General features: G+C 38.4%; 1 protein-coding gene across 43 annotated transcripts; it reads right to left on the bottom strand.

Annotated features, from left to right (window-relative positions):
* Positions 1-110: 110 nt before the first annotated feature.
* On the bottom strand, positions 111-22856 carry znf740a (zinc finger protein 740a). Of its 43 annotated transcripts, none has more exons than XM_047584129.1 (21): positions 21094-22407; positions 18503-18665; positions 18126-18308; positions 17566-17682; positions 16751-16871; positions 16419-16502; positions 14731-14814; positions 13105-13188; positions 12544-12627; positions 12116-12199; positions 11709-11792; positions 11020-11103; positions 8687-8770; positions 8260-8343; positions 7847-7930; positions 7358-7441; positions 6527-6610; positions 6028-6111; positions 4387-4470; positions 3855-3973; positions 111-3392 (listed from the first exon to the last, which is right to left on the bottom strand). In XM_047584129.1, exons 2-21 carry the CDS (start codon positions 18545-18547, stop codon positions 3219-3221), a joined length of 1935 nt encoding a protein of 644 aa, XP_047440085.1. In that variant the 5' UTR covers positions 18548-18665; positions 21094-22407; the 3' UTR covers positions 111-3218. The 43 variants fall into 43 exon arrangements, 41 of the variants coding, with proteins under 41 accessions (XP_047440085.1, XP_047440083.1, XP_047440084.1 ...); XM_047584127.1 differs by having other exon boundaries at positions 17536-17682; positions 21094-22406; XM_047584128.1 differs by lacking the exon at positions 21094-22407 and adding an exon at positions 20729-21060 and having other exon boundaries at positions 17536-17682.
* Between the last annotated feature and the right edge of the window lie 1049 nt (positions 22857-23905).

Raw genomic sequence — 23905 nt, forward strand, 5'->3', positions numbered from 1 at the left:
GAAACCTGCAGTTTACAAATGGCAGGCATGTGTCACAACCCAGAAACAAGATTTTCATAAAGTAAAAACAAATCCTGAGTGTTTAAAATGAAAAGAACATAAAAGAAAAGTCCTTTACAAAGTCTTTTATTATTTCAGCATAATAGTAAGAAGCCTCTCCTCTGATTTTCATACAGTTGAAACTAATTGGATCACGAGGGTACATATTAGTTAGCCCATTTTACAATAATCATTGTAACATTTTTTTAGGAAGTTATTCTTATGCACTCATTTTCCTACACAAAATAATCAATATCAAGATCCTATTTTAACTGAGGACCATAACTCTGCATGCAAGACTAATAAAGAAAACAACTAATCTGTGATAGCTACTGTTATGCTGTTGTTCATCTAATACCATTATCAATATAATTTACTACAAATACCAGGGACTTTGTATAAGAAAGAAAAAAAAACATTTCCTTGTGGCACTACTGCCTCTAATGTCAAAATCACCGAAACATACTGGGCTCTGAACTGTACTGATCCAAATTGTTCTGTCTGCCTTCCATGTCGAGTTGAGGAGAAATAGGCTTTGTCTAAAACCTAAAATCTAGTACAGTTGGAAGGAAAAATATTTTTTTGTCCTTTTCCTTTCACTCCAGTGTTTACAATTTCATCAGAATAAAAAAGGTCCTTGAAACAATTAATAAAATGTGATGAGAAACTCCCAGACAGTAACCATTTGACCTGTCTGAAAAATAATGAAAAAAAACAAAACAAAACTCTATTGCATTTTAACAATGATACTAAAAACAATAAGAATGACAAAAAGGTATTAACAAGTGACATCCACTATATACTGTATTGCCCTTCAGCCTCTTTCAGTATGTGCTCGCACCGGCATGATCCCTTCCACAGACAGGTGGAATAGTGTTTCCACAACAAATTATTGCATTTCTCAAACTTGGCCCCTGTCACTGCCAAAGGATTTTTTACTTTAACTTATCATTTAAAAAACTATTTGCAACTTTGTGCACACTTCAACACATCCCACAACTTTGCCTTGACATCATTGGACCATTTAAAAACTAAAACTAAAAATACTTTTGGTAAATAAAACTTAACTCAGAAATTTGCTTCTTATTTGTACTGAACGCAAACATCTCTGCCGCCTACAATTCAGTCTCCAGCTCTAAGTTTATTTTATCCAGACCATCTTCTAAGAATGATCCCGTGAGACTACCTCCGTCCTCAGCGGAACAATCCACCTACCCAGCTCTGACATTTCTTGGGTGAACAACACAGGGACCACGTGACCACCCGCTCACCAATCAACAGAAAGGATCAAGTTTGAGAAATTCTTCCAGTGAGCAGCGAGGAGGCTGCCTCATCGGCCTCCGGTTTGCTGCCTCAAAGACTTCCAACATCGCAGTTGAAAAGGGATCGTTTGTTACATGAGCGTTTAGTACTACAATGATTATTTGTGTTTCCGCAACTTACTTAAGGCTAAACCCAATGACATGACAGACATCCATTATTAAACACCGACCACGTAATATTTGGATGAAAAGGCAATTGTTAGTGTGCAGCAGAGTGGATTCTGCCGAGGCCAAAGAACTGCAGTGGGAAAAACTATTTAGCACTACTGACTTCTCACAAGGACTGTCAAAACTCCAAGGGTGGGATGGGGTGGAGGGGGGCTCCTTTACGATTATATACCGTGTTACACTGTTATCAGTAACAATGACCCAAAAATATTCAATATCATAAAAGACGACTCTCTGGACAGAATAACACATTAGTCGGTTTTTAGCGCCACTGAAGCCGTCGACATTCAGTAACCATGACAGCTTTAGGGTAGAAAATAAACATGGTGTTGATGAAAGGCTAGCAAATACATCTGATCCACAATATTAAACAGTTGAGAAAAAAGGCAGATAATTAAAAAACAAAAAAAGAAAGAAAAGAAAGAAAGAAAAAGATACGTACTAAGGCCACAAGATTTTTGTATACCCCTCTGGCTAATCTCACAAATCTGTACAAACAGAATAATGGGACTTGTAGTGGCCAGCCTGCATCAATGAGGGGGAGAAAGAGGGGGGGGGGGGCAGGAGAGACTCTCCGTGTATTTACAGCTGAACGTACATTAGCACGTACTCTCAGCACACGTGGGAGGAGGAGCGCTTGCCAAGGCTGCCGCCATGTTCCTTTTCCTGAGTCGTCAGCATGTCACACACGACACAACAAGAGATAAAATACGTGACAATCCAGCGACCCCGACTCCTCGATCACCTGCAGCTCATCTTCTTGCCGTTCCTTTTATAGTCCTGGTTTTACACCTACTGGCATTTAGTTTTTTTTTTTTTTCATGACGCTCACAAGGTTACTCAGGTTTTCCTCAGGACTTGACACAGTGGACCAGTGGTAACAGACTCAGTTTCTTTGTGGCCCATTTTGTTCATTGTAAAAAAAACACACACCACTCCAGCCCCCATAGTGAAATAATAATAAACATTTTCAATTATTTACACAAAGTAATGAATAAAACTGAGCCTTCTGCGCTGATAAATCACGTCTTGGATTATATTCATATAGACAATGCTTTTTAAACGTCTTGGCTGCAACAGTAAGCAAAGTCTGATCCATAAATGAGATGTCCACAAAGCAGTGTCTTCCCTTTACCTAGAGGGAAAGTTCAGTTTTAGTAACTTTGTCCTAAGTGACGAAGCCTTTGTCAAAATGGGCCACATGAGAAAAAAAAAAAACTGGAAAAAAACTCAAAAAATTTTCTTCACCACTTCATCCCGTCTGTCATCAAAAAGTCAGAGTAAACTTTACCCAGTGCTCTCCCCACCCCGAGTACCACCAGATGCCAATATTTTTGAACATCAATAAAAACTTTTTTTTTCTGCAAAAAAATCAAATAGTTTAAGTACAAAACAGGAGCACTGTTCATCACAGAAAAGTCTGGTGTTTTAAAAATAAAATTAAAAAAAAAGAAAAAAAAAAGAAAAAAACGGAGGAAAAAAAGGACAGTAAAAAGTTGACAAAAAACAAAAACAACAACAACCAAAAAAAACACAAATGTCCCGCTGTCATTGTTAATTCCAAGACTGGAGCTGCGAGATCAGTCTGTGCTAGAGTGTGGTGCCACTCTGCGCAGAACTGAGAAGAAGAAGAAACCCTGTGGCTTGTCCCGTCTCTGCCGATGTTGTGGGTCCGGGGAAGCAGGAATGTCAGACCGCAAGCCGACCCGGGGGTGGATGCAGGGGGCTCCAGGTTGGGGGTGCGGGCGGAGGTTCCTGGGGATATGGGCGTGGTTCGCAGCATGGCTGGTTCTCTACTTTGGCTACGCTGCGACCCTGGCACAACCGCCGATGCCGCAAAAGCCGGTCTGTGCGTGAAAAGTTCTTCAGAAGACACAAATTAGACACGGTGAGTGTTTGAAATAACTGACTGTATACTAATTACAATCAGGTGATAAAATTACCATGAAATCAAATCTGATTTATTCATTAATATGCTATTTGTTGCACCCTGTACTACCCCTTTTCTGGGAAAAAAAACACTAAAATGTTTGAGGACTCACCTTGCTCTACTAGGCCAACTCTTCATCCAATAACATATTTTCTAACTGACTGGCAGCACTGACTACTTCAGCTCTCAGCTTTAACATGTATAGACAGTTGTTGACCAATCTGAGCACATTTTCAGGATGGGGACAAGGCACCAATTTAATTCCATTTATTTATTTTTAACACCCTACAACATAAATCAGCTAACAAACAAGATTATTGATACTGCATATAAATTTCAATAATACATGATGAGTAGTAGGCTGTGTGTAACATTAGGGCCATTTTGCTCCATACCTGCTGGCACCGCTCGCACTGGTAAGGCTTCTCTCCACTATGGACACGCTTGTGTCGCTCAAGGTGGTAGCGCTGAATAAACCTCATATCACACATGTCACATGCAAATGGCTTCTCTCCTAAAGGAGCACACAAATACAAAGTCAATGCATCAATTTTAGTGTCTTGTACCAACAAAGTGCGTGCAACGTTCTTACATACTAATCTTTCTTTGCAAACTACATTTCCAACATTTAAAGAAAAAAGTTGGAACAAACGTCAACAGTGTACTGTCAGCATTTGAAAAGTGATATTCTAAAAAGGCCTCGTCATCAACTCATTATGTGTAGATCAGAGTGGAATTTCTTGTTTTCGTGGCCCAGATCTACGCAACAATGCCCCAGAAATTGGAGCAGTTTATTTTTCTTTCGAGACTGGTTCAACATCCCATCAAATGACTTGACAATCCAAACTCGAGTTTGTTGTGACCCCGTCAGGTTGCAAGCGTCAGTGCCTTTTCTCAGTGATAAGGGTACGGTAAAAGAACGCATACCCGTATGAGTGAGGCTGTGTCTCTCCAGGTGGTTACGCTGAATAAACCTCATGTCACACATGGAACAAGCATACGGCTTCACCCCTACACACACAGAGCAATATATTAGCCCTACCACCCACAAGTGCAAGAAATACAACGTTAAAGCTCAAGCTAGCTCTAAGACTAAAAACTTGGAGATACTAACTCATGCTACATAAATGCAATTCCCATTTTATTTAAATATTTAATATTGAAATGTTCAGACATGCAACTAAGACCAAGAATTAAACGGAATACTTGTTATTGATCATAATATGGATATCTGATTTTAAAGCTAAAAGACAAAGATGTAGTGTGTCTTATATGCTGTGCAAGGTTAATATTTAAGTCAAAGTTTGAGTGACATCATTGCTTAACACTGCGGAAAAATACTTCTTTTTTTTTTTATTGGTCACCTATACGACCTACATTTACACCATTTATCTATTGGCTAATGATTTTTAATTGCCACTATGGAATCAGATGTTATCATGAATGCTGAAACTCTAAATGAGCGTAGTTCTGGTAGAACCGGTTTGGGGTTTATGTGCTTATTGAGTCTGAATCCTGGGTGATAGTGGCACGTTGGCTGTCTTTTAGCTAGGGGTTGCTCAAGATCAACCCCTAGCTAAAACAACACACCTGGCATTGTGATATATTACAATATCGATGTGAACACATGATCAGAGTAATAAAGCAGACTAATTATTTTTAATGTGCCCTCACTGTGTTAGGATTTTAATATGGTAATTGGTTAGCTGACGAATCTGTACGGGCCTTCTCCCTGTCAAGTGCAGAAATGCTATTTATTCCTATGGATTGATTGTTGCTTGGTTCAGTCAGCAGGAAGCATTAGGGGACCTTTTAAGAGCCTGTACTGTGTATACACCTGATCTGTCACAATGCAATGGATTTTCCCATAACCTGGTAATGTGTCCAGACACAGATCAGGTGTAAATGAAGTAATGTTGTTGCTGACCCTTTTGCTAGCTCAACATAAGTGTGTAATCGACAGGATGGTCAATGACTTGATAACAGGAAAAATTACTAGTTTCAGTTTTGGTTACAGGACTTATAGAAGAAGAGGCTAGAGCATCCAACTACAAAAAAAAAGTTTGGCCTATTTATTTTATTTTTTTTTTTTTTCAAAACACTTAAAAGGAGTAACTCATCATACCATAGTAAAGTAAAAGCTGATCTACAGTACTGGGAAAAAAAAAACTTCAGGCACTTAAGATGTTTAGACTCTATGGGTCAATACATGTTTAAAAGTTGTCTGATTAGTGTGGAGCTTGACAACTACTTACAACATACAACCTGAATCATCAAGTGCAAAAATAAACAGAATCCTGCAACACAAAGTCTTGTCCTCAACATTATGGAGTCAAGGATTAAGAGATGGATTCGGACACCGAACAGACGGAGATTTGATGCCATTCTAAAAGGAAAATGATGGTCACAATATTCAGTAATAAAAAATGTTTTACAGTGTTCAATAATTTAAATGATGAATAAAGATTATTGGTGGAATTTCTGGAAACATCTTTACTGTACATGTAGTGCCTAAAGCCTTTGCACAGCACTGTATATAATGTGAAGGGCAGGTGCACGGACCCATACCCGTATGAGTGAGGCTGTGTCTTGCCAGGTGGTAACGCTGAACAAACCTCATGTCACACATGGTGCAAGCAAAAGGTTTCACACCTAAACGCAGAGCATCAGTACGTTATTTTCATGGCTTTTAGTTTCTGTTTCACAATCCATCAATCAGTGACGTACTTTTAAAATATCTATTTACAATTGATGGGTTGTTAACCACTTTTCACTTGTTTTAACTTTTCCTATAAAGAGTGTATGCTGAGTGCAGCTTCCACATCCAATTAAAAATACATCAAATGGTGTCGATCAAAATTTCAAATCCACAGGTAAACACATCGCATGAGCTGATGATATCAAGAGTTTCACAATTATTTACATCCTGAGATTTGTTTTAAAATCGCATTTACACATATTCTTACTTTTACAGAATAATAATAGCCTCACAGTCAGCTGTACTTATTATCTAATGTGTATGCAGTCTGCTCTCTCAGCAACATGGGTAAGGTGGGCGGACGCATACCCATATGAGTGAGGCTGTGTCTCGCCAGGTGGTAGCGCTGAAAAAACCTCTTGTCACACATGGTGCAAGCATAAGGTTTCACACCTAAATGCAAAGCAAATTACTTTACCCCAGTTTCCATTCTTCACCAATTAATACCTTATCTATTGGTTATTAACCACACATTTGCCAATTCATGCAAAATAATAATAATAAAAAAATAGATGTGTCAAATGTTTATTTTATATAAAGTAGTACGCAACTGACTGTTTTACACACAGTGCCGCTTAAAAGCACTCGGAAATTATTAGAAACTGCTGCATAAAATTGACGCAAAACATCAGCAGGCGGTCAGTAAAGAAAAACTTTTAAGGGGCACTGTATATCACTAAAACAGATGATTAGATTTAAGAATATTAAAGACTAACATTTGTAGCTTGTGGTCATAGCTGAACAGTTAAGCCAAGTTTTACTTACATCAGTAACTCAAAGTATTTAGCTTAGTTTCAATAAGAAAACACTTCAAGTCACTAAAACTTTTACTACTTGTGAAAGGGTAATATGACAATTCTTCTCTGAAAAGCTATTTCTAACTAGCATTTGGAGCAAAACTTCAGGAACAAAACAGTTTGTTCAGGGCACAGAGCACACGCTAAATGTGTTTCATGCTGGTGTTTAGTCAATTTTCATTAAAGATGCTAAATCCTCTCGAGACCATCACTTACTTCTAAGTTAATTACTAAAAGAGGACATCTGCGTTGCCAATGCTGACACTCCTGATATTGGCACAATAAAGACTATGTAACAGTGACCAGTATATAATGTGAGGAGGGCAGGTGCACTGACGCATACCCGTATGAGTGAGGCTGTGTCTTGCCAGGTGGTAACGCTGAACAAACCTCATGTCACACATGGTGCAAGCAAAAGGTTTCACACCTAAACGCAGAGCATTAAGGTATTATTCTTTGTGGGGGTTTGTGTTCACAATCCATCAATAAACAATATACTTCAAATATCTGTTGCGAATTGATGGGTTGTTAACCACCATCATCAATAGATCGTTTTTTTAAGCAATTAATTCATTTTTTTTTTTTTTTTTTTAACCAATCGATAAAATCCACAACATAACACATCACATGAGCTGATGATGTTGCAGTCATGTACTTCATAGCACTTTTCATTTAATGTTACATTTATTGACATAAGTAAAGTAGGCTTGATGAGGATTATTCGCCTGGTCAGTTTAAACGATGCGGATGACTACTGCAGATGACTCTGTGTCTAACATAAAGTAAATACAGTCTGAACTCAGTAACATGGGTAAGGTGGGCGGACGCATACCCATATGAGTGAGGCTGTGTCTCGCCAGGTGGTAGCGCTGAAAAAACCTCTTGTCACACATGGTGCAAGCATAAGGTTTCACACCTAAATGCAAAGTAGCAGTATTATATTACTTTGCCTCACGTTCCATTTATAATTTAGGAATTAATGTTTACACTATTGGTTATTAACCACACAATTGCCAATTCATGCAAAAAAACATTTTTTTTTAAAATCATAATCCATTTTGTAGTGTTGAAGTTATCAATTAACAGTAAAACAGGGAAATACTGAATTATAGTTATCCTGCTGGTCCATACCGATAATGACTAACATCAACACACTGTGAACACACTGTTAAAATGCCTTTACACGTGAAACAGGTAGAAGTGAACTAACACTGAATGTAATGGGCACGGTGCACGGACCCATACCAGTATGAGTGAGGCTGTGTCTCGCCAGGTGGTAACGCTGAAAAAACTTCATGTCACACATGGTGCAAGCATAAGGTTTCACACCTAAACGCAGAGCATCAAGACAATTATTTATGTGTCTCTGCAACAGTGAAAAAAATTAAGCTATATTCTTATTTCACAAACGGCTAAATTGTTATCTGTGGTTAATAACCAATGTCATACCCTAAAGTAACTGTACAATATAACACCATCAAGATGCTCTTGGAGGGGAACTAAAAATCCACTTACACAACACATGAGCTGATGATTTCATCTAATGGAAATAACACTTCTAAATCTGATCGAGCAGAAAACTGTGTACCATTACAGATATTTACTGGATTCAAGCATACAGATGTTGCAGCATCCTAATCTTGTGACGGAGTTAAGATTGGCAGACGCATACCCATATGAGTGAGGCTGTGTCTCGCCAGGTGGTAGCGCTGAAAAAACCTCTTGTCACACATGGTGCAAGCGTACGGCTTCACCCCTATGCACACAAAGTACCAGCTTTAGCATAAAAAAAAATAACTCAACTGCCAAAAATGATCGATATTCAACTTTACTAATTGTTTAGTAAAGTTCGGTTGCACTCATCAGCGCTTCGTTTGAACTGGAAATTCCAGCATGCTTCAGAAATCTGCCTTCCAATTGGACTAAAGTTTAACTTGTAGTGTCTTGGGACAAAGATTAAATTTCAAAAATTGGGGAATAGTGACAACATACTATGGGGAAAGCAAAATGTACTTATTTTCAAACATAACCAAAAAGAAAACCAACCAAATGACCAGCCAAATAACTGAGGTGAAATCTCTTTCTAATTCTAACTGGCCCGACATAAGTTTTCACGATGTGCCAATGTGTGCTTTCAATCAAGTAATTTAAACATGCCGCAGTAAAGGTTTATGGAATAGATTTGTTTACTCATAAACTCAAATTTTTGTCACGCTGATCGCAGACTATTTTAGGCAGTTGGCAAACAACTCTGCACAAGACATTGACTTTGGACAATGATATGCAGGGAAACTTCGATTTAACTTGAAATAAAATTAAATACGGAGTCTACATTGTAATCCAAAAAAACTAAACTGCTCCAGCTACAATTTTAAAACCATAGTGTAAAAATGACAGATTAAGATTACAGAATATTATTAGACTGACATAACAGGAGAGGTTATTTCTAGACCATTACTTTGAATTTGAAATGACACAAGGACTAAGTTGAGTAGTTTATTGGCTGCAAACTCATTTTCACCTGGAAAAAAAACTACTCTAATTATTAACTAAACATAAATTCCCATCAATTGAGGCCCCGCCAACCGAAAAGCCCTTTGTCAGTGAACTACACTACCATTATGCTGCTATTAATTCTGAATTTAATTATATTCACAGCTGTTCTAAAATATACAAGACTCTGTGTCATTACCTTAAAATTCTCAGTGTCCCAATTGGTGCCCCAGTTTTCTCCAGTTGTTGCATTTCTAAATTCTACATGACAAGCTTTTTGGATGTATCGCTCAATGTGAATTAACATTGTTTCAATCAGAACAGTTAACATTATTAAAAAGGTGGAGTAAGCCATTCCTGAAAAAGATGCCCCTTCCTTCAAAAGCTTAGCCCCCAAGGTTGTTGTGCGTTTAAGGCCAAGGCAACAGTAGTAATGAGAAAAATGTGGACGACAATACACTCCAGTAATGTGTTTATCATTAGCCAGGTAGTGTTGCCGCTGCAAACACAACATGCAGAGAGAAACAAGACGTCCCAGGTCAAATACGTCATCTCCGGACAAAGTACAACTGACACTACACTACAACAGCAGCATATTTGGGTTCAGTGAAAAGGCAAAGCTAATGTTACCCACCTATCATGCAGAAACAGATCAAACGCATCCGTCTTCAGGGGTTCAACTCCTGGAAGTCTCTCCACTCAAGCATCAGTGATGTTTAAGGAGCTCCAATCTCTGATCTGATCATCATACCCTTTCATATTCTGAGCTTTTCCTCTTGGGTAGTTCCATGGGTATCCCTTCTTCCTCTAATAAATTTCCCTCTCACTCACACCACACCCTTTCCCCTGATCTCCCATCACCACAACAGAATTTTCTTTTTGTTTTACTCCCATTAATAGACCTAGGACTGTGCACAAACACAGATTTTTTTTTTTTGACAGTTGAAAGACCATGTGAGATCTACATTCAGTCAAAAGCCTATTGGATTAGAATGGCTTACTCTACCTCCAACCCCCTTTCTACTGTATACAACTAATAAACAATAGTTGTCAGTGTGTCAAAAACACAAAATCTTATTGTGCAATCATGAGTCTGCAAGTCATAGAAAACAAAAGTCAATCGTAGTGTTTGTTGTGGTGTTTGTTAAAAAAAATTCTTCTCAGCAATGACGTTCTTCATTCATTTATTATGTCTGTTTGTTTTTGGCAATCTCATTTTGGAGTTGGCTAAAACCTTTAAGCACAGCTGACTAAAAACTACAAACCAGAGTGGTCTTAGTATTTTGTTTCCTGGTCATCATGTCATTTCATATACAAAGTATAGGAGAAGTATTACTGCACATGGGCTTATGAAGATCGTTACAGATGCTGCATAACAATAAGCAGTGGTCAGTACAAAAAGCAATACAAACTCGAGTTTGAAGCAGCCATGTAAATATTACTGTGGGGGCACATGCATGACCCAAACCCCAGTAGAGAGAGAGAAACAAGGTTCGAAGGAAGAGTACATACCTGTATGAGTTAGACTGTGTCTCTCCAGTTGGTAACGTTGTATAAACCTCATGTCACACATGGTACAAGCATATGGCTTCACCCCTAAGCACAACACAACAAGGTTAAGACGCATTCAGCACAGTGATTAAGTTCATGAGCACCAGATCTTAAAAAGCAAAGTTAAACACTTTCATGTTGTTTACTACTGACGAAAGTCTAACAGACACATTACACAAAAAAGATCACTCATATGAGGACATTACCCTGAGGTGCATGATCAATTAGAAAACAGTTGGAATAATATTCACTCAACAGAACATAGAAGCTTGTTTAAGACGAATCACATTATCGGTCAGGCCGATGGAAAAGGGAAAAGTACTTGACATTTTAGGTGAGTAATGTCTAGACTTGAAATGCTTTTTAGTGTAATGTGTCTTTCGTTATCAATCAACATGCAAAAGTACCATTACAGTGAAAATATACATATATTTTATTTTTTTTAAAGAGTCACTTTTTCAGTGGACAGTTTTCCAACAAAGCCTAAAAATACTATTGCACATTTTTTAGAAGGGGAAATCAATTTTTACCAACAACGGAATTACTGTAGTTTTGCATATAGGAGCTTATCAATGTCAAATAAATCATGTGTAAATTGTTTATATGAAAGGGTTTCACAGTGAAAGGGGGAACAATTAATTTGAGCATACCAGTATGAGTGAGGCTGTGTCTTGCCAAATGGTAACGCTGGAAGAACCTCATGTCACACATGGAGCAAGCGTATGGCTTCACCCCTAAACGCATACAGTACCACATTTTAGAAAAAAATAAACTTTCTTATGAACTATGTGCACACAATCAGTCATTACATACTAGTCATTGGTGTCAAGTATTTTATAAACATAACATATCTGTGATGCTGACACTAAAAGCAGTTATAAAATGCAATTAAGTACACCAGAAATGTTGAATCTTTCATAATCATGAATGTGGGTAACACAAAGTACAGTATGTATAGTGTAAAAGTATTGTCACAGTAAGATGATAAAAAACACACAAGGGCAAATATCTACAACCCCCGGTAGTGTGAGGTGAGAGGGATAAGTAAAACTTATACCCGTATGAGTGAGAGTGTGTCTTGCCAGGTGGTATCTCTGGAAAAATCTCATGTCACACATGGAGCAAGCATATGGCTTCACCCCTGCACACACAGAGCAAAATGATTTAAAAAAAAAAACAAAAACACAATGAAATTAATAGGACACACTCGCTTCTTATGTATCCAGACATGCCAAAGCAGTGGCACAGTACATACATTCAGCTAACACTGTCTAACCTGTCAACATGTGAGAAAACTTGGTCCATCTCTTTAAAGCAGACTTAGCAACACCAAAAAAAGTCTTTAAACTCAAGTCAAGGCGCAATTTACAGGGACTGTGTCGATTAAAAGAGGTAACTTGGAAATCCTGTCCAAAATAGAGCCTTAAAGACTACTGTATGTCACATGTATGGGCACCAATGTAGCAAAAAAGGGCAAACCCATACCCGTGTGAGTGAGGCTGTGTCTTGCCAAGTGGTAACGCTGGAAAAATCTCATATCACACATGGAGCAAGCGTATGGCTTCACCCCTACACACATAAAAAGTATGTAAATGGAAAAATTAGTTTCAACACACAACCATCAACTCTGCCCTCAGAAAAGCTCTTCTTTTGGTTCTAGACGTTACACCATCTGCCTATGCAGGAGTTTTGAAGTTTTGCATTGGTTATGTGTACTGTGGTGAGACGCGTGTTTTTTTGGTCAAATGGAAAAAAATAGTGTCAAAAGTAGTAATTTCACAGAACAAAGTAGAGCATTCCTCAGGGGAAAGTTGTTTGTACTTGGATGTCTCATTGTGTATATTAACATGAAGAGCTAAAAATTATACAGTTTAAATTTTACCATCCTAACACATGTCTGGATACATCTTCAGGTTTCTGAATATGCGCATTTTTTGAGTCCATAGTCATTCTACTCATTAATCTTTTCACACTGCTATGAGTACGAAAGCTAAGACACTTCTTACAACACCTCTACCTAATGAACTAGGGCAAGCAGACGCATACCAGTATGAGTGAGGCTGTGTCTTGCCAGATGGTAACGTTGGAAGAACCTCATGTCACACATGGAGCAAGCGTACGGCTTCACCCCTACATACACAAAGTATCAACATATTAGCTAAGACGTTCCTTTAGCATCATGTACAGTCATTAAATCACTGGGACCTGGGAGACAGCTTTGTGTAAAGGGGCAATTTATGTTTTACAAATTAGTGAAGTTTTTATGAGTAACAGTTCATTTTCAAATTAGCTGGAGTGCAACGTGAAACTTAAGCAGCAACAGAGTGTAAGCTAAGAGTGTTTAAAACAAGACACGCCAGCAAAGAGATGGCTAAGAAACGTCTGAGACAGTGATCACACTGGCCAGCTGAAGCAGAAACGTCAACATACTTATCTGCCAATCATTATTATGAGCGTCAACATTTTTAGCATGATGCTGAGTGTGGTGCTTTCAACTTAACTGCAAGCTGGTTTATGTATCTTTTGAACTTACATTCCCTTTACAGTGGCAATCAAATCCGTTTTGTTTTTGAAGCTTTTACGTTGCCTAACCACTCCAAAATGATGATCTGCATCTGCTTTCGGAAGCTTCCAATCTGATCTCCGCCATAAACTTAGAGCAGCAGAAGCACCCGTGCCACAATATGATCAACATTTCATTAAAAGCTTGACAGATACAGCCTAGAAACATGCTTAGGTGTGGACATCAAAGGACTATTCCCATAATTTACCATGGCCTAAATCCAACAGTTACCTTAACAGAACTCTTACCCAGTTTACAGTCCTCACTGGGAGTGATTCGTAGTTGATGCACCATAATAGTTTCTAACACTATATGCAAGTTCACTCAAAACAAATGAATAAAAAAAATGTTCCTGTACAATAAAAAATAAAAAATTTAATTTCTTGAAGTGCAACAACTCATCATCAACAACTTATTCACTGGGTAGGTTTATTATAAGACAACATTTTTGAACTGAACCTGTATCTCAGAATATGCAAGATGTAAAATGCTATACTACTATGTAAACAATGAAAGATACAACTACCTTTAATTCTTGCTCTGTTAGATTGAAGCAGCAGTAAAAAATTAATGCATACTTTGGTGCAAAGCAATGGTACAAAAGGGATTATGCACTTTGAGGGGTCCACAGGAGCACTTTTAGTTGATGTAAGGTGTTCAGTAGTAATATTTACTTTTGTCTGATTGTAACAATTTTAGTCTTATAAGGTACAGAAGACTTAAATGTACAAATAATAAAAGGTTGATTCATTTACAAAATCATCAACCATCATACAGTGAGTGAGATTTGTTGATATAGAATCATACAGGTCAGTTTCAACAACCTGGTCAACGCTCAATAAAACAACAAGTCCCACTTATAAGGAATCCAGTTTGGTTTTGTTTTCCTGAGCACCTACAGTGCTGTTTGAACACCTGTTTGCTTGTATGCCTTTTGTGTGGCTGTCCAGACAGGAAATGCTTTTGGTTTTCAGCCTTTCTTGGATAAGAATTAAATAGGTCCGATATATATATATATATATATGTATATACCAATTTTTAAAATAAGAATAATTATAATGATGAAAAAGGGTTAGAACTAGAACTGGGTACGGTAAATGGACGCATACCCGTATGAGTGAGTCTGTGTCTCTCCAGGTGGTAACGCTGGAAAAACCTCATGTCACACATGGAACAAGCGTATGGCTTCACCCCTACACACACAGAGCATACAATTAAAGGCTATTCAGTCTATTAAATGAATGATAATGTGTTAAATAATACGTATATTTTTTTTAAATCACAAAATATATCATGTGGGAAAACAGAAAGAACAGATGCAGTGTTGCCACAAGTGCTTACGTAAATTACTGGGATACTGGAATAAAAAATTATACATATACAAATGTGCATAGAAGCCATGCTAACTTAGTTGGGTGGATTTGCTCAGTAATCGTTTAGTTTCAGAGCATTTCTGACTGTGAATGCTGGGGCAATAGACACTGACTTGGAAGAACAATGTGTTGGAGGTTGACTTACCCACAGTGCATACTTCTTAAACAATGAAAAACAAAGCACGTTGTGTAAGATGGTGCAACGCAGATATTGATTAAAGCCCTAAAATAACAAACAACATAGTCCTTTGATGTCCATGCAGTTATTTCCACTGACAAACTAATGACAACATCCAAAATCATTTTAAAAATACATAAATAAATGTATGGATTGCGTGTTTCTGTGGCCTGTGCTTTGAGGATATCACATTCACACACACTGGGGTCCGTAAGTTTGAGTCCACTATCAAAAAGTCTTTTACTACTACTTAGAAGCTGAATTGATGCACTTTAAACGTCAAGGAACATTAACCAGCATAAAACTGATTCTAAACTGCAGATCTACATGGAGTCCAATTGTCCAAATGAACACTTGAATAAAACATCCAGTATGCTTTGACAGAAGTGATTGTGGGATGGTCAAACAACGAGGGTGGTCACAAGTGGTCTGTTGTACTCGTGACCACAACCAGCTGTGATGAAGCGTTGCCCAGTGGTGCACTGTGAGGTGTTGTACTGCACAAGGTGTTCACAGAGCATGCAGCAACTGCTAGATGTCTGGAAATGTACAATTATTTGCCCAAGTGTAAATGCTATTTTTAAGTTAACACCACCATGTGAAGACCTGTGTCAAGCACCACACATATTTGGAGTATTTGCACAAACAACACTAGTACAAATGAACAAAAAAAAAAAAAAAAACACTCTCTTACTACTACTACTTTCTCATAAAACAGGAAATCTCTCTTTTAGCATAAAAAAACAGTGGGCCAACAAGTACCCCAGCTGAAACCAAGAACAGACAAATCAGTCAAATCAAAGTTTGTCTTAAACGAACAAATTTACAGCTTCACAGGTACCAAAGTGCGACTCTTCTTCACAATAGAGAAAATCAGAAATGTGTCTGCTGTGATCCCGATTCAGCAGTCTACAACGATGTGAAATTAATGTTTTTTTCTTTTTTTAAAAATAGGGAGAATATATTTATTCTAAATGTTGAAGAACTTTTAAGAGTTTTTAATAGTGGACTCTGGACTACTGGACCGCACTGTTTTACACTGCCTTGTAAAATTTTCTTGGTATTGGGGACGAATACAGGCTGTGCATTATGTTTTTTCGCTGAACAGATTTTGGGGGGTGGCTTTGTTGGAAAATTACTGTCCACAGACAAAAATGAACCCTGAGCATCTGTCCATTGATTCAAGTGACAGACTACATGAGTAGTCAAGATTTATGTAATATGGGTACGGTTAAGGGACGCATACCCGTGTGAATGAGGCTGTGTCTCTCCAGGTGGTAACGCTGAATAAACCTCATGTCACATACGGCACAAGCATACGGCTTCTCCCCTAAACCGAAGAGCACCAGTTTTAGTTAAAGTCCCCACAAGTACCAATTAGCTGTGAGGCAAAAAGCTATTACCAAACAAGGTTTTAAGCAGGCCATTGCAAAACCTCACAGTTGCTGCACACTCTTAAGATTCAGTCCAACTCAAGCTTTCAGGTCCTCTTTCAACAAATCATTCATTTATTTAGGCAATAAAATCTGTCTGGCTTATTAAACAGTGAACTTGAGTTGTCTCGAGTGTGAACCATACCTGTGTGAATGAGGATATGTCTCTTCAGGTGGTAGCCGCTCCTAAATGCTCCATAACAGTGATCGCAAATAAAGTTTTTCTGCACTTTGGATGATGGACCATTCTCATCTCCACCTGTGCCCTATGGAGGAATAGTTAAGAAAAGTGGTCAGACATTTTGAATTCTGCCTCAAGAGTGCACTAATGGCTTTGCCTAGCCTATAGAGCATTTACCTCAAATACAAAGGCACAATGTGTTACATGTATGCCACAAATAATCTACCAATTAAGGCAAAAAAAAAAATCCTCATATTTTTTCAGTGTTTTATTTTTCAAAAAAAAAAAGAATAAAAAATCTAACTTATCTTAGGTACGAAAGCCAACATATATATTTTTTTAATTATTATTATCTATTTTATTTTTTTAAAAAAATACAAGTAATTTACATTTGAATTGAGAAATACCCCACAATACCAACCAAGGGCCTGACACCCTCATGTTCTGCTCCCCCTGATATGCACACAACTGCAGTTATTGTGCTCTGCTTCAGTCTGCTCCCCTCCCCCTCTTTCCTCTCTGGAGATCCTCCACCCCCTCCACATCTTCCCTGAACTCCTCCCCCCACCCCCACACAAACAAAATGAGCACGCATGAGAGCTCCAAGTTAGGCACACTTGAATAAAGTTAAATGCTTCCACGAAATGAAAATATGTCTGGAGGACCTGAAGGCAAATTTTTATGTAATGAGGAAAAATTAACAAAGCACGGCAGCGACCATTCCCAGTTTAGCAGTCATAGCCACTGACCTTCCCCCCCCTTCCTTCTTGTTCTCTCACTTTGCAGGGCGTTACTGATTTCCTGTTCTTTTTTTTCTGCTGCATGTCCTCATTGGCCCTCATCTCTTTCTCATCCAGCAGGCGGGGAGCCTGGAATTCACCTTCCTTCCGGATGAGCTGAAAAAAGCCAGGAGATTTTAATTATTTCCTATTTTCAGAACTGTAAAACTAAAAACATAATCAAAATGAATTAAACAGCTTGAACCTTTGTCTCTACTAGCCACTGAACCCATTGTTGGAGGCACTTAAGTCTCGTACAATTTTTAAATTTAGTAAATCAAACACAATTTTAAACTATTCGAACAATTTAGAATCGTTAATTTTGTGGTGACAGAAAATTTTTAACAATCTTACATTTTGACCCTTACATCACATGGGAAGTGTTTTGGCAATGGTTTTTACTATCCTTAAAAGTATGACTGAAATAAACTGTCTAATTTATTAGTAAAATGCTACTGAAAAGCAATGTACAGTTTGTTCTGCATTTAGAGGTAAAAAAAATATATAATATAATATTTCCCTCTTCACAACATTAACAACATTTCTCATGTGGTCCTAACCAGAGGTGGACAGCTCATTCCAGATGGGAGGATCATATGACTCTGGGGAGCACGGTCAGGTCCGTCTCTCTGCGGCGGTCCATGGCCAAGTGGAGCCATCATTTTTTTGGGCGGAGCGGCCATGGAGCTGGCCTGCATCAGCGCCATGCTGGAGAGGACAGCCTCGCAGCCAAGCAGCCCCGCCTGCAAACAAAGAATAAAGAGCAAGACTTAACCAACTATATTAAACGTTGTCTGCAATTTGAAATGTTCTGCATCTAAGACAGTAATGCCAGTCACATGGCATCTGCCAAGGTAGTCATCAACGACAACATCCTGAGTGACACAAGACTGACACTAAAGTTATTTGTAGCCACTTTGGTGTTCTCAAAACAAACCCATTTCATATGGTCGCGGACTGAGCTGCTGGGCAGATGTGACATTGCTGTGGTATATGTGAGCGCAGGGACAGGGGTGGGGACAAGGTCATCCAGAGATCCGTCAGTCAGGATGGTCGGGCTGGTGGGAAGCCACACCCACCTCACTCATCTAGCATTAAAACTGAGGAAGAGGAGGATGTGGATGAAACAGACAAACATTAAATTACAACAGCATCACTCGCTGTCTTTACGGTTAGATATACCAAAGGAAAGAAAAAACACAGAAATATTCCTCATTTGTACAAATTAATTTCAGATTTTTTTCTTTTGTTTAAATGGATTTGTATATTTTTTTTATATATAAAAATGACAATAAACTGTGGTTAATATTAGCAAACATTTCATTTGCTTTGTTTGTTAGGAAACGTTATTAGGATTAACTAATACATTTTGATCAGAAATAAGAAAACTACAAAGCTGAAAACATCACATAGAAATTTTAAGGCAGCTCAGAGCTTCTATGACTGATAAGACACAAAAAAGAACTACTTTTTATATCAGGTTGGGTGAGGATAGGAACATTATGACTAACACTGTGGACATCAAAAATAGAGTTGAACTACTCTATGTTTTATTTATACTAAAATGCATGTACATCAAAAATCTGAACCATAGTGGAGGTCATTGTTTTAAATGCCAGTTGTGGTTTTCTCTAACAAAAGTGATACACTGGGGCAATGGAAGTATAATCATTAAAGCAGATGAAAATGTCACAAACCTATTATGTTACATTATATTATATTATATTATCCCTATGGCACATGCCACTAGGTACCTTACCGCCTAAAATATAATTTTGCCCGCTAGTTATATTATTTTAACCTGGATGCTAAAAGTCTCACAACAAGGCACGTCGGCATGTCCTGGGTGTTCACAAAGACTCAACAGCTTCATAAAGCCTGATTTACTTCATTAAAGTGTTTAGATAACCCAAGAAAACCAACTGAAACACATAAAGGTGATGGGAGGCTGCACAGAAACTTGAGAAAAAGACAGAAACCGGAGGATAAACTACTACACACTATTGCAGGACATGTTATGAAACAAGACTGAGGAGACAACTGGTATTTTGACTAGCATGTTTAAATCCAAGACAGGTTTACCATTTTACAGGGAATGCATAAATGATTATGAGAAAAACACAATGTGAGGATTACGTCTACACCAAATGCAAAATAATGTTAAACCACGTTTATAAGCACAAAAAAATGTATTGTTGCAATCTGTATGAGTGGGTTTTTTGTTGTTCTCGCGGAGGTTGAAAACGTTAGTGGGAATTATTCAGCATGTACTACAGAAGTATAACGTTAATTCGAAATCTAATATCAGTTACGTATTTAACTACACGACGGGCTCGATGTCTGAACACATGCTCATACATCCATGAAAAAGCTTTGTTTTCGTATTTCGACACGGGGTTTGTTAAGTGGAGTGTTAGGAGGAGGCCATTTATTCACTCAAAGAACCATTTCTCGATCTCGCGAAGGGTCTTTTTCTGCCAGTTCGCCCTAGGAGTTGACTGTTCTTTGTTTCAACAGTTGTTAAAGTTAGCGGGTTAAGTTCATAAAAGTTAACGGTAGCCAGGTGGAGGCCGTAAAGATATACCTTAACGCTACAATGCTTTGGGCTAACCCGAACCCATTGACGTTGGTTAACTAGGGCTGGCTAACGCTGCAAGGAAAAACAGACAGGCAGCTAGCTGAGAGCTAACATCGGCTAACGCTGATAAAAAAAAAAAAAAAAAGAAAAAGAAAAAACAACAAAAAACATACCCTTCTATTTCATGTCGTTAGCCTAATAGCATGTTGTCTAAGTTATATTTGACCACATTCGCAAAACAAGAAAAACACATTTTTAGCAAGCACATTGGTATTTTCATCGATATAGAAACAGTAAGTCACAAAATGACTAATAGCAATAACGCTATTAGGCTAACGATTCGGTTAAATTACATTTGTTCACGTTATGTTGGTTGCCAGTAGACAAACGCGTGTAGCCACAATATAACGTCGATCGGAAAACACATTTTTAGCATTTGTAAAGGTGGCCTTCGCATTCCCACCCAAGCTAAGCTAATGTTAGTTCTGCTGATGTTGGACGGGCTGGCTAACAGCAGCTAACGGCTCGCTGGCGCCCTCGCCCACTCTAACGTTAACCCTTGTATTCCAACATTTTTTTGCCCACCTGGTCATCGGTTTCACGCAGCGGATTAAGGAATAAATACATTTCTTGCGAGCAGGACCGATCAATCGAATCAGTATAATACCACTGGAAGACACAAGCTCCACTGGTTCAAGACGAGACTGAGCGATAAAGACGTTTCGTGATGGCCGTCGCTGCGAGAGCCTCCCCCTCCCTCCCTATGCCTAAGCGAACATTTGTTAGCGACCTAGCAATGGCTACTAACACTGACGCTGTTGAGTGAATCCACTCGCTTCCTTCTTCGACCGCGAATCTTACAAAAGCAACAGCGCGGCCGCGCTGTGCACGGTTAAAATTCACAGAGCGTCGAAGTAGAAGAGAGAAAAAATTAAAAGACACCCGCATACCTTTCTGCTTCACTCGCCCGACGTTTTCAGTGCCGTCTAGTTTACAAACACAGGAAACGCCACAGGATGTAACCCACTCCCCCACGCAGCGGCAGCAGCAGAGCCTCCTCAAACGAAGAGAAAAGGGTCATCTTCTTCTATCAGCTACCCCCGTGAACAGTGAGTGGGCTGCTCGAAGGAGAGGGGGCGAACACTTAGTCCGTTTTCATAACCGAGCTGGAGATATGTGTACATATGTTGCTGTGGCCTCGCTTGGTTTGCTGCAGGGTTCACTCTCCCGACTGAATCCACGCAGACGAAAAGAAGGAGTGAACAATTAAAATGACACAAAACACCGGAACGTTCCCCACATATTCGGCGGATGGTGGTCACTCCGCTAGCCCTTGACCCGCGATGATTACACGCACCTCGGGTCTTATTGTTATACTGTACTACTATTTCCACGATCGTTGCGTCTTTTATTCTTGATAAAGACTCATTAATATTATTAGGGGGCTGCTGGGTGGTGACGTCACCACCAATTGTTTCAATAAGGATCTCTTTTGAATTTATTCTGCACCTTTTGTTTGCGCACCATGTTTGCACATATACACGTCCCCTTTAATATCCGAACAAAACAAAGCCGAACCAAGGAAAACTGGACCTCGCAATCCCCAATCTCACCCTGAAGGAGAAGCTTGTCCCCCCAAAACACAAGACCCAGAGGCTGTAGCAGAGCAACGTAGTTCAGTGTAGTAAGAAATTGTAGACTTGAGAACTGTCGAAACAAAACAACCCATTCATAAAGTCAACACAGTAGAGCCAGCTCTTCAGGCCATGATTCAGCAGTTCACATACACAGTACACACTTCCAGTGCACCTGGAAGACAGATGCTTTGGAAGAGGAGGCCAACTGAGATATAATCTGCCATCAATATACAGCAATCTTAATGTCTCTCCCCCAAAAAGATTCACCACTATTCACATTATGGTACATAATATATATTATTTTGCGCATATAATTCTAACTTTTGTATTTCAGTATTTAATTGTATTAGATTCTGTCATCTATGCCAGTTTTTTCCTTTTAAATTTTAGTAAGCTTGACTGCACAAGAATTCCACTAATCCTGTAATGTATCTGTGCAAATGGCAAATAAACTCTATTCTATTCTTTAAGACTGGAGTCTCTAGCCTTGGATAATGCAAGTACCAATCATTGAGGAAAAGAGATATGATCAATACAGATTCTTCTAATTACAGGTAAGTATCTGGTTACAGACCCTAATTATGTGAGTTGAAAAACCCAACTCCACCCAGCAAGTCCAGTTGCTTTTGTTTCAGTTTTCTTTTTCTTTTTTTCTCTTTTTTCTTTTTTGCTACATTGTATTGTCAAAAACAAATGGATTTTGTGTCTTGATCAAGGCTGCCTCTGTAATGGATGTAGAGGGAATTACATTTGTATGTCTGTCAAAATCGCAATAAAGCTTGATTTGATTTGATTTGATTTGATTTATTTTTATTTGAACTAGAGAAGTCCACTATTTGACCCACATGTTTCATTACATGATGACCGGTCACTGATTACTGATTGTTTATGTGTTTGGTAATCATTGTCTTGGAGACTATGGACTTAACACAAATTCTTACTGTTAAGGCATTTTCACTTCAAATACCTAAACACGATCAATATTGTTTTGTAAATTGATATTTTTGACTTGGATGGATCTAATATGCTACTTCATAATGTGAACATTTTAACATACAGACCACTGCTCCAACTGCCAAATTGGATGGATTAAATAGAGAGAAAAAGTCTTTGTATGTGTGTTCATATATACAGTACATGGAAAATAAAACTGATTTGATATTATTTGATTGAAGTGTTAAAACTAAGACTTTCTTTGTGTTTCGTTTGGTCATGATTCTGTGTGTTACTGTTCTGTTCCCTCTGCTGCTATGTATCCAATAAATGATTATCTTATTCTGAAGAAGAAAGAAGGTAATAAAGAATAATCATTTTCAAAAGTAATATGTAAGAATACCATATAGTCTGCATATTTTGGTCCAGTCAATGTAATATATTAATAACAGCAATGCAATCAAATTCAATATTTAGGCTCATAAATATTACTTATTATTTTCTTGTATTGTCCAGTGTGAAGTCCCTATATATTGTCCCTGAGGTTTTTTATTATCAACTAATGTTTATGTATTTAATAGTATTCCTTTTAGCTTGGAAATAGTTTAACCTCTAAGTGAACTAGATAGACCACTCTGTCATTTACACAGCATACAACACTTGTTTCTAGATTGGAGATCTGTCATCTTGGAGGTCACAGCCTTGAGGTATGAAAAGAGACAGTGCCTTGTTCAAGAACTCAATCCCTCGTGCAGAGTGGATGCTTGAAAAGTCCCTGTAAAATGAAACATCTTTCATGTTTACCTGATTTAAAAGGCAAATATCATGCAAACATCCAATGCATCTTTCAGATGCAGAAAAGACATACACTTCTAGTCTATTGCAGGTCCTTGTTTACTAGTGTGGTACCTGCATTTTCAGTTTGGCAAAGTTTTGTGTGTCTATTATCTTTTGAGCTTCCTTCATTTTTTTTCTTTTCCGCTTCCTTTCTCTTCGTCTAAAAAGTATAAAATATAAGCGGGTACTGCCTGTTCTTCTGTTCTCAGGAATTTGCAGGGCTGCACACAGAGCTCCGTGTGGGACCACACAAACACGCACACACAGAGACAGAGTGGGGAGGGGGGGCAGGTATGGGTAATGTAATACCTAAGGTTATTGGTGCATATTGTCACGTGACCCGTCTTTTCCACTC

This window comes from Mugil cephalus, chromosome 4 (assembly GCF_022458985.1).
Source record: "Mugil cephalus isolate CIBA_MC_2020 chromosome 4, CIBA_Mcephalus_1.1, whole genome shotgun sequence".
Taxonomy (NCBI): domain Eukaryota; kingdom Metazoa; phylum Chordata; class Actinopteri; order Mugiliformes; family Mugilidae; genus Mugil; species Mugil cephalus.